Below are 11,474 nucleotides of genomic sequence, written 5' to 3' on the forward strand. Positions count from 1 at the left end.
GGGTGGAGGGAGCAGTTATGGCTGCTCTCAGTCCCATCCCCAGAGGCTCTGCCTCTCAGAGTCCCAGCAACTGCTGCAAACCTCGGAGAGAAAGCTGCTCTTGTGTTCCGACCGACGCCAGACAGTCCCGCTTCTCCCGTTTGAGTCTGGGTCCCTAGAGACTCGCCCAGAACTGGAGCTCAGGGCCTGAGCCTCCCTCCCGATTGAAAACAACAACTGCGCCCTCAGCCACCAGCCCGCTCTGCGCCCACCTCCACACCTTTGTATTTCCCGCACTGCGCCTCCTCTGAGTCTCGGTATGCTGTTCTCTTTCCTTCTAGTTGAAGAATTTCCCCTCAGCCAGCCTTCCTGTGGTTCTGGGTGATGTCTGTTCCGTCTTTTAGTTGTATTTTTGAAGTGGTTGTGTGAGGCAGCATTCTCCGGTGTTTACCTATGCCGCCATCTTGGTTCTCTTAGGTGTAGACAAATCCTATGTGGTTTTTCAATAATGTTGATGTATGTTTCCTCCCTACCCACATGTTGAGAGTTTTTAATCATAAGTGGATGTTGAATTTTGTCAAATGGAATGGTCATATCATTTTTGTTCTTCATTTTGTTACCGGGGTGTATCACATTGAATGGTTTATGGATGTTGAACCATCCTTTCATCCTGGAATAAATGCCACTTGATCATGGTGTATGTCACTTTTTAAAAAAATGTATTGTTATTGATTTCAGAGAGGAAGGGAGAGGTACAGATAGAAACGTCAATGATGAGAGAGAATCATTGATTGGCTGTCTCCTGCACGCCCCCTACTGGGAATCGAGCCTGCAACCCGAGCATGGGACCTTTCAGTCTGCAGGCCGATGCTCTATCCACTGAGCAAAACTGGCTTTACTTATTTTTTTCTTTTGTTGTTTGTGCTTTTGGTATTGTATCTAAGAAATAATGCCTAATCTAAGCTCTTCAGGATTTACTTGTTTGTTTAAGCATTTTGTAGCTTTTGCATTTAGGTCTTTATTTTGAGTTAATTTGATGTAGTGTTAAGTAGGAGTACAAATTCATTCTTTTTAAAATTATATTTTTATTGATTTCAGAGAGGAAGGGATAGGAATAGAAACATCAATGATGAGAGAGAAATTGATTGGCTGCCTTCTGCACATCCCCTACTGGATCAAACCTGCAACCTTGGTGTGTGCCCTGGCTGGGCTGATTTTACATATTGATCTGTGTCTTCAACATTGCTGAACTTTTTTTTTCATTCTAGTATTTTTTAGAGCACTCACTAGAATTTCCAATATAAAATATCATGTCATCTGCCAATAGAGTTTTACATTCCAATATGATGCATTATTATTATTATTATTATTATTATTGTTATTTTGCTGAATTGCCCTGGCTAGTACCTCCACTACAGCGTTAAATAGAAGTGGCGATAGTGGAAATGTTTGATTTTGGGGGAAAGCCTTCAGTCTTTTACATCATAATTATGATGGTAGCTTATGATGAGTTTTTCAGAAGTGCCCTTTATCAGGTTGAGGTCATTCACTTCTATTTTTAGTTTGTTGAGTGTTTTTATCAAAAAAAGGATGCTAGATATTGTCAAATGCTTGTTCTGTATACACTTTGATTATTGTGTGGTTTTAGTCTCCTATTAATATTGTGCATTATATTGATTTTCATATACTGAATCAACCTTGCAATTCCTGGGATACTCGGTAATGTTGTGTAATCAGACTTTTTTAAAAAAGTGTTGCTGTGGCCGAAACCGGTTTGGCTCAGTGGATAGAGCGTCGGCCTGTGGACTGAAAGGTCCCGGGTTTGATTCCGGTCGGGGGCATGTACCTGGGTTGCAGGCACATCCCCAGTGGGGAGTGTGCAGGAGGCAGCTGATCGATGTTTCTCTCTCATGGATGTTTCTGACTCTCTATCTCTCTCCCTTCCTCTCTGTAAAAAAATCAATAAAATATATTAAAAAAAAAAGTGTTGCTGTGTTTGGTTTGGTAACAGTTTGTTGAGGGTTGCTGTTTGTATTAATGAAAAGGTCCTGTTTTGTAGCTTTCTTGTGATGTCTTTGTCACATTTTAGTATCGGTAATGCTGGTCTTACCAGATTAGTTGGACAGTGTTGTTTACTTTCATGTTTTTTACAAGAGTTTATGAAAGATGGATGTTAATTACTCTTTGAAGGTTTGGTAGGATTCTCCAGAGAAGCCATCTGTCCTGTGCTCTCCTGGGTTATGCCTTTCTTTGTGGGAACTTTTAAAGGGATTAACCTGATTTTGTACTTGTTACAGACATATTTGGATGTTCTATTTCTTCAGTAATTTGTGTCTTTCTAGGAATTTGTTCAGTTTACATGTTACCTAAGTTGTTGGTGTATAGTTGTTCATAGTGTCTTATTATAATCCTTTTTATTTTTATAAAGTAGGTAGTGAGGTACCATCCTTCATTCTTCATTTTAGTAAAGTGAATTCCCTATCTCTCCCCTTTTCCCCATAAATCTAGCTAAAGGTCTATTCATTGTATTGATCTTTTCAAAGAACTAACTTGGTTTTGTCTATTTTGTTTTACTATTATATTTACTTCAGTTTTAATCTTTATCATTTTCTTCTTCGGCTTGTTTTAGGTTAATTGTCTATTCTTTTACAAATTCCTTAAGGTAAGAAGTTAGGTTGAAATAACTTTTTAAAAAACCATCTGTGGTTCTTTCTGTATCTTTTAGTAAGACTTCATCTGCCTACAGAGATATGTTTACCTGAGGTTGGGGATTTTGAAGTAAAGGCTTAAGATTTATTATTTGCTTTTGTATTCTTTGGGAAACTACTGAAATTTCAGAGACTAAATGTTTTAGTGAAGTGCGTCTGTAGTATGAGTAATGGGAACAAGAGATGAGTTATGGAGCCTATTTTGAGTTTATGCAGAAAGAAGTTCACTTCAAGTCCTGGAGAACTTATTGAGCACTTGGCGTTAGGCATAAGGCTGAGCTCCTCGAGAATTGATGGTCACATTTAGTGTTTCAGGTACAATTAATTCTGGTATATCCTAGATGCGGTGGTGGCACACAGAAACTGTTACTGTCTCCAGTGTGATAATAATACTCGTCACTTCAGGCCTGTATTCTGAGTTCCACTGCACGTGTCCCACTGTCGCAGGCCTCTCCATTCGATGTCTCACAAGCACCTTAACTACTTGCCTAGGAACCGGCGCTCCTCCAGTTTCCTCCAACCTGTTCTGGCTTTAGCACTTTCTGGGTCTAAACGAATGATCTCAGTCATTTGAAGCTAGAATTTTGCCAGTCTGTATTCAGTACTCGCCAAGTATTAATGCCTCTAAAGAACTCCTGAGCTGAGGATAGAAGGCAGCCTTGACCTCTTTGGATTGCTGCATCCGTTTTTTCATTGCTCAACCTGCATTCAGTTTTGATATTCTTCCCTATTCCCTTTTCTACACTTACTTCCTGGGTGGTTTTACTAAAACTCGATCTTAGTACTCACTTTCTTAAAACCTTTACATTGCTTCTCTTAGGGTCAAGTCCAAATTTCTTAAAATGATTTAAAAGCCCCTTTTACTCTGGCTTCTGCTTATCTCTACAGTTTCATTTCCTGGTCACCAAGTTATTTGTCTGCTATATTGAACCTCTGAATAGTTTAAAATGTGGCATGTTCTCTCTAGCTTCTTTTTTTTTTTGGAGCCCTGACCTCGGTTTATGTCTCTAACTACATAACTGCAGCCGCCTTCCCTTCAGCTGTATTCCCCACCAATTTACCATCTTCTAGATCCTAGGGAGTTAAGCTTTCTCTTGCCTCTTTGCTCTTCTCACATGCTGCTCTACCCCTTTTCCTTTTGTTCACCCATTTTTGTCTTATTCAGATTCATCCTTCAGTCTTCAGTTTAATTTCCTCATGGAGGCCTTTTCTGACCTCTGGACCAGGTTTGGTTCCTCTGCTATACGCACCCATTAGACCTTTAATGTACTTTGACATAGCGATCAGCACATTTTATAGGGATTACTTGTTTTTCTTCTCCACTGAACTGTGAGCTCTGCAAGGGCAGCACACTCAGCCATTGATCCTGTGGGTCTGGGTGATGTCCCTTCAGTCTTTTAGTTTCACTTTTGAAATGGTTGTTCGAGGCGGCAAACTCCGGCGTTAACCTATGCCGCCATCTTGGTTCTCAAGTCCAAATTTCTTAAAATGATTTAAAAGCCCCTTTTACTCTGGCTTCTGCTTATCTCTACAGTTTCATTTCCTGGTCACCAAGTTATTTGTCTGCTATATTGAACCTCTGAGTAGTTTAAAATGTAGCATGTTCTCTCTAGCTTCTTTTTTTTTTTGGAACCCTGACCTCGGTTTATGTCTCTAACTACATAACTGCAGCCGCCTTCCCTTCAGCTGTATTCCCCACCAATTTACCATCTTCTAGATCCTAGGGAGTTAAGCTTTCTCTTGCCTCTTTGCTCTTCACACATGCTGCTCTACCCCTTTTCCTTTTGTTCACCCATTTTTGTCTTATTCAGATTCATCCTTCAGTCTTCAGTTTAATTTCCTCATGGAGGCCTTTTCTGACCTCTGGACCAGGTTTGGTTCCTCTGCTATACGCACCCATTAGACCTTTAATGTACTTTGACATAGCGATCAGCACATTTTATAGGGATTACTTGTTTTTCTTCTCCACTGAACTGTGAGCTCTGCAAGGGCAGCATCTGGGTCTGTCTTATTTACAACTGTATCCCCAGCACCTGGCATCTTGCTGGACATGTGGAAAATGTCCCGTGCGTATTTACTGACTGTGGACCAGTGGGTGACACATTAAGTTTGTTTGGGGTAGGTCAGGGAATATTTCAAAGAGAAGGAAATGCATGGATTAGGGCTTGAGAAATGAATAGAAGTTTTCAGAAGATTGGAGTGAGGGTGAGAGTATTAAAAGGAAGGGCATTTTGGAGAACACCATTTATAAAGTATAAAAAAGCTTGGGCATAAGGGAGCCAATTACTCATAATTCCAACCAGGTAAAGTGTGAACCTGAGGAATTGCTGAGAGATGAAGCTAGAGGATGAAGAAGAGATCAGGTCATGGGAGTCCTGATAAGCCACATTCATCTTGTTGACACTGGGAACCACTCACGTTAAGAAGGGAATTTTAACATCTATTACACTCTTACTGTGGCTTAGGTTTATTTTCTTAACATATATTATTATCTCATTTAATGCTCACAATAGTCTTTTTCCTGAAAACTGAATTTCATCAGAGCTGAATAAAGGCTGGTATCTTATTTATCCTGAAATACTTGGTGTTTATAATTATATCCTAAGTAGCATCAGCATTCTTTGAAGTCAGGTTTTTTTTGTATTATGCTTCTTTCTATTCCACAGATAATTCAGGTCAGTGTTGACATAATTTTATCTGTTTCCCAGTTTTGGTTTAGTATTATCAATGCCCCTTTTATTTATTTTTTATTTTTATAATATTTTTTATTGGTTTCAGAGAGGAAGGAAGAGGGAGAGAGATCGAAACATCAATAATGAGAGAGACTCATTGATCGGCTGCCTCCTGCACTCCACCTACTGGGAATTGAGCCCACAACACCTCCCGTTCCGCGTCCCAGGAATGGAACCATGACCTCCTGGTTCCTAGGTCGAAGCTCAACCACTGAGCCACACAGGCCAGGCTGAATATGCTTTTTTATTTGCCTTTCTCTTAACTTCCACAGGTTGATGCTCTATCCACTGAGCCAACCAGCTAGGGCTCTGTGCCTCTTTTAAAGTGTCTCCCAGTTGAGCACAGCATACAGAGGTATCCTGATTATTCATTTTAGAATAGAATAGAACTTATACTATCTGTGTTCTGTGTTCTAAGACTTTGTTATTTAAGTTGACAATGATTAACTTTTTTGGGGTAACTATTTCATGCTGTTTATATTAAATATCCAAAGCTAAGTAAATTTTTCACATGTATTACTTTTAAGACCTTTTGTATTTGTTTGGTTGATCATTTAGAACCTAAATTAGGGATTTCATCTTTATTCCTATTAAACTTCATTCTGTTGGGTTTAGCTCCTCCTAATGCTAACTAATCTGTCTATTTGGATTTTTTAAAATGTTTTTTTGCAGTTTCAGTTGACATTCTATATCTATATATATAAAAGGCTAAGTGACTGACCGTCTGTCCGACCGTCTGTCTGACCGACCAGACAGTACATATGACACACACTGGCAATCCTGTATAATAAAAGTATAATATACAAATTGACCCTAATGGCGGAACGACCAGGAATGACCGGTCGCTATGACACACACTGACCACCAGGGGGCAGATGCTCAACACAGGAGCTGCCCCTTGGTAGTCAGTGCGCTCCCACGAGGGAGCTCTGCTCAGCCACAAGCCGGGCTGATGGCTGCAAGTGTAGTGGCAGGAGCCTTTCCCGCCTCCTCTGCAGCACTAAGGATGTCTGACTGTGGCTAAGGCCTGCTCTCCTGGGGAGCGGGCCTAAGCTGGCAGGTGGACATCCCCCGAGGCCTCCAGGGCTGCCAGAGGGATGTCTGATTGCCAGCTTAGGCCTGATCCCCCAGGGAGTGAGCCTAAGCTGGCAGGTGGACATCCCTTGAGGGGTCCCAGACTGGGTGCAGGCTGGGCTGAGGGATCCCCCCTCCCCGCCCCGGGGGCACGAATTTTCATGCACCTGGAGGTGTGGCCATGGTCCCTGCATGCGCCCCATCTGACACTGGCCTTCCATTTAAATTAATTTGAAGACAGTTTCCTGTGATGCCAGCATTTGCGATGACTATTAATAAATCACAAGGACAAATGCTAGACAGAGTAGGAATATTCTTACCTGAACCCGTTTTCAGACATCAGTTATATGTTGCTTTCTCTTGAGTTTGAAGAGCATGTGACATTAAAGTTAAAGTTGTAGATACTTCATCACAAGGGAAATTAGTCAAACACTCTGAATGTGTTTTTATTCTTAATGTGGTATACAGGGAGATACTAGGATAAGTTTGATCCATTTAGCAGGCATTGTTTTTATCAAGGTTTTTATATCATGATTTTGTTTTTATATCATGTTTCTGTTGTTTTTATATTATGTCTTTGTTGTTTATTAATCAATTTATATATTATTTTATATACATTTTACTAATTTTCATCTCTGACACTCCTATTATAAAGAAAGGGCGAATAGCAATATTAAAATATTTCTTCTAATTAATTTCCTTTCAGTGTGCACGAATCCATGCACCAGGCCACTAATTATTTTGTATTAGTTTCAGATATACAGCATGGTGGCCAGGCAATTACATAATTTACAAAGTGATCCTCCTGATCATTCTAATACCCAACTGGTACCATACATAGTTATTATGGTTTTATTGACTATTTCTTTTAATTCATATACTGGGACAGGCAAAAATAGGTTTACAGTGTGTGCATGTTTAACAGTTCATTCCTATATTATTATTTATTGGTTATTGTATTGTTTTCCATACAAACAATTATAAACCTACCTTTGCCCACCTCTGTATTTGAATAGCTAATATATGGCTTAAAAGTCCCAAAATATAAATGGCTACACACTACTATGATGTTTCCCTTGCCCACTCAGTCCTTTACTCTTCCCACAGTTGTTCCTTATGTATCCACCCAGCGTTTTTTGTTTTGTTTTTTTTTTATTTAAATAAGTCTGTTTTTAATTTTTTTTTGTTTTTTGGTGTTTTTTTAAAAATATATTTTATTGATTTTTTACAGAGAGGAAGGGAGAGAGATAGAGAGTTAGAAAAATCGATGAGAGAGAAACATCGATCAGCCGCCTCCTGCACACCCCTCACTGGGGATGTGCCCGCAACCCAGGTACATGCCCTTGACCGGAATTGAACCTGGGACCCCTCAGTCCGCAGGCCGACTCTCTATTCACTGAGCCAAACCGGTTTCGGGTCCACCCAGCGTTTTTATATGTGTACACCGTACAAGCAAATATTAATACACAGTCTTTTGCATATACCTTCAGTAGTGGCTTAAAGTTTATTTTCCCTATACAGATCTTGCATATTGTCTAGATATTTACTCCTTTGTTTGCTCTTATAAATGAGATATTTTGTTGTTATTGTGTATTTATTGATTCCATGTATTGATTTATATTACAGTTGACCCTTGAACCAACACGCAGGTTAGGGATGCAGACCCCTGTGCTGTTGAAAATCCATGTAAAACTTGGCTCTCCAAAAACCTAAGTATAGCTGTCTCATTTTCGAGGGGGTTGGTTTCAGTCTCTCCCCCCAAACAGATCTCATGTAACCTGGATGTGCATATAGACTACAGCAGAGTATGCCGGCACATCACTTAATTCCTGTGGATTCAGCGTAGTGCTTAGCCTGTGGCATCTTCAGGTTTTGCGTTTCGCACCTTTTTGGGATATTTTTCTTAGAATTTTTTAATTTGAACTTTTAGGTTCAGTTTATTAAGTTCAATGATGACTTTCGAATTTCAGTAGGGGTCTTCATGGTCTGAAATTACTGTATGCTAACTGGGCCAGAAACTGTAAGAAATCACCTTAAAATAAACAAAGATCTCATTCAAATATTTAAAAACTGATAAATGACATAGGAGAACTGGGCATGAAAAGCAGGAAAACAAAACAAGATCAAAGCTATAAAGAGGCTTAATGGGCACTGGGACATATCAGTAAAACATGCTTCGTAAAACAGTTAAGTATAATAAATGTCTTCCAGCCGTGGGCAAACTACGGCCTGTTTGAAATGAATAAAACTAAAAAAAAAAAAAACCGTACCCTTTTATGTAATGATGTTTACTTTGAATTTATATTAGTTCACACAAACACTCCATCCATGCTTTTGTTCCAGCCTCCGGTCCAGCTTCAGAACCCATTGTGGCCCTCGAGTCAGAAAGTTTGCCCGCCCCTGGGCTAGTCCGTTGGTCGGTGAAGTCCCTCGGGCTCAGCAGGAGCATTGTGGTCTGGAGCACCCTCACCTCCAGCCCCACTTCCTCCATTGCCTGAGCAGGCTCCTCCCGCACCTCCAAGAGCTCATGTCAGATGTGTCGAGATTCGGATCTGTTTCAAATAGCTGCTTCTCACTTCATTTGTTCTTTCCTGGTTGTTTTTCTTTCATTTTTTAAAAAAAAATTCCGAGAGTTCTGCATTAAACTTAGCTTTCCAACTTAAGAAATTCTAAATTGTAGCAGGAAAGCCATGAAATAATTACTTTATGGCTTATTCTGGTTTTTTTTTTTGTTTCTTCTTCTCTCCTAGTTTGTATTTGGCCTCCTAGTTTGTTTAATTTTTCTGCACAGCTGTCACTAAAGTAAAGATCATCACCATAGCAAGGTTTTCTTGGGCCTGTAATGCTAATAACTTCTCAATGCCTGAGACACCGGATCTAGGTTTTCCTGGGAGAATGTTTTCAAAGGGGGGGCTTCATCTGGATATTTTTTTCTGAATGTAACCCCAAGGGCTGTTTTTCATGTTTTGATTGCTGATATTAATATTTTCTCCAGATCAGTCTTGATGTATGGTAATAGAAGGTCTTCAGTATTTCTTGGTTCTTTGTAGTCTTATATAAATTTTAGAATCAATTTATTAATTTAAAAGATGGGATTTTGATCAATATCTATAGATTTTGTTATACATTTGCTTTTCATTTCATTACTTTGTTTCCATTTTTATTGTGGATATTCTGTTTCTCAAAGCATAATCAAATTTATTGGTTGAATCTTTGTAAAATATCTATAGTAGATAACAAACTTCCACTGTTAATATTTTCTTAAGTAATTGGTACATAGTTGCCCCAAAAGTACAAACAGGTCATGCTGAGGGAGAGAGAGAATATTTATAGAAGTGTTTTCAGACACATGCACACAGCACTCGGGAATAGTCATTTTGCTGAAATGTACTCATTGTCCTGATCTACTTAATATTGCCTTTCAGAATATTGATAACATTGAAAGGAGCTTACATATTTGAGAGGGGAGCTAGTGAAGAGGGGAGAGTATATATTTAAGAAAATTTGGTGCTTAATTTCAGGAACACTGACCTATCTCAGTAATTAAAATGCTAATTGATACGTTTATCCTTGTTTTTCTAGTGACGTGCAGTTTTCGAGGATCTGTTCCTCAAGGGTTGGTCTTAGAAATAGGAGAAACGGTCCAGATTCTTGAAAAATGCGAAGGTGAGTACGGTGCTGTAAGCATACAAACAGGGATCATTCGGGGCGGTGTTACTTAGTGACATTAGAAGCAATCACTTGGAGCTGTAATGAGCCACATTACAATATACTATTATAAACTCCTCCCTGATCGTTGTTCATCATAAAGGTACAAGCTATTTTCATATAACTGTTAGAATTAATCTTTTGTCAAGAGTGTATCTGCGATATTGTTGTGTATAGTGACAATTCATCCATTTTCCTTTTGGTATTTTAAAAATTTTTTATTTACTTTATTCATTTTTATTGAATTTATTGGGGTGACACTGGCTAACAAGATTATGCGGGTCTCGGGTGCACAGTTCTACAGCATCATCTGTGTTGTGTGTTCACCACCCAAAACAAGTCTCCGTCCACCGCCATTTATTTCCCAAACCCTCCGCCACCTTCCTCCCCATAGCAATCATCATACTGTTGTCCATGTCCATGAGTTTTTTCTTTTTTTTTTCTTTTTTGCTCAATTCTTCCACTCCCTCCCCAACCCCTACCCCACCCTTGACAACTGGTAGCCTGCTCTCTGTAAGTCTGTCAGTAGTTTGCTTGTTAGTTCATTAGATTCCACATATGAGTGAAAAATCATATGGTACTTGTCTTTCTCTGACTGGCTTATTTCCCTTAGCATAATGTTCTCCAGCTCCATCCATGCTCTTGCAAAGGGTAAGGTTTCCGTCTTTTTTACAGACGAGTAGTATTACATGGCGTAAATGTGCCACAGCTTTTTTACCCACTCCTACTGATGGACATTTGGGCTGCTTCCAAATTTTGGGTATTATAAATAGCGTTGCAATGAACATAGAGGTATATGTAGTCTTTTAAAAAAATTCTTTATTGTTTAAAGTATTACACGAGTCTCTCCCCCCCAACCCCAGCCCCCCGCGTTGACCTCTCCCCTCGACCCTAAGCCCTCACGCCCCCTACAGTTTGTGTCTATTGGTTATGCTCATATGCATGCATACAAGTCCTTTGGTTGATCTCTTACGCCCTCATCCCCCACCTTCCCTCATAGGTTGTATAGTCTCTCCAATGCTCTTATGTCTCTGGTTTTATTTTTGTTCATCAGTTTATGTTGTTCATTATATTCCACATATGAGTGAGATCATGTGATATTTATCTTTCTCTGACTGGCTTATTTCACTTAGCATAATGCTTTCTAGTTCCATCCATGCTGTTGCAAATGGTAGTCTTTTGAATTAGTGTTTTAGGTTTCTTCAGATAAATACACAGCAGAGAAATCCCTGGGTCATAAGACAGTTTCATTTTTAATTTTTTGAGGAACCAC

General features: G+C 39.5%; 1 protein-coding gene across 1 annotated transcript in view; it reads left to right on the forward strand.

Moving 5' to 3' along the window:
* Nucleotides 1-10,041: 10,041 nt before the first annotated feature.
* Nucleotides 10,042-11,474, forward strand: part of DOCK3 (dedicator of cytokinesis 3) — a 160,642-nt gene continuing 159,209 nt past the window's right edge. The window contains exon 1 of the mRNA XM_015568294.1: nt 10,042-10,159. Coding sequence (XP_015423780.1) covers nt 10,042-10,159 — 118 coding nt within the window. The remainder of the gene's footprint in view (nt 10,160-11,474) is intronic.

The sequence above is a fragment of the Myotis davidii genome, unplaced genomic scaffold (assembly GCF_000327345.1).
Source record: "Myotis davidii unplaced genomic scaffold, ASM32734v1 scaffold663, whole genome shotgun sequence".
Taxonomy (NCBI): Eukaryota; Metazoa; Chordata; class Mammalia; order Chiroptera; family Vespertilionidae; genus Myotis; species Myotis davidii.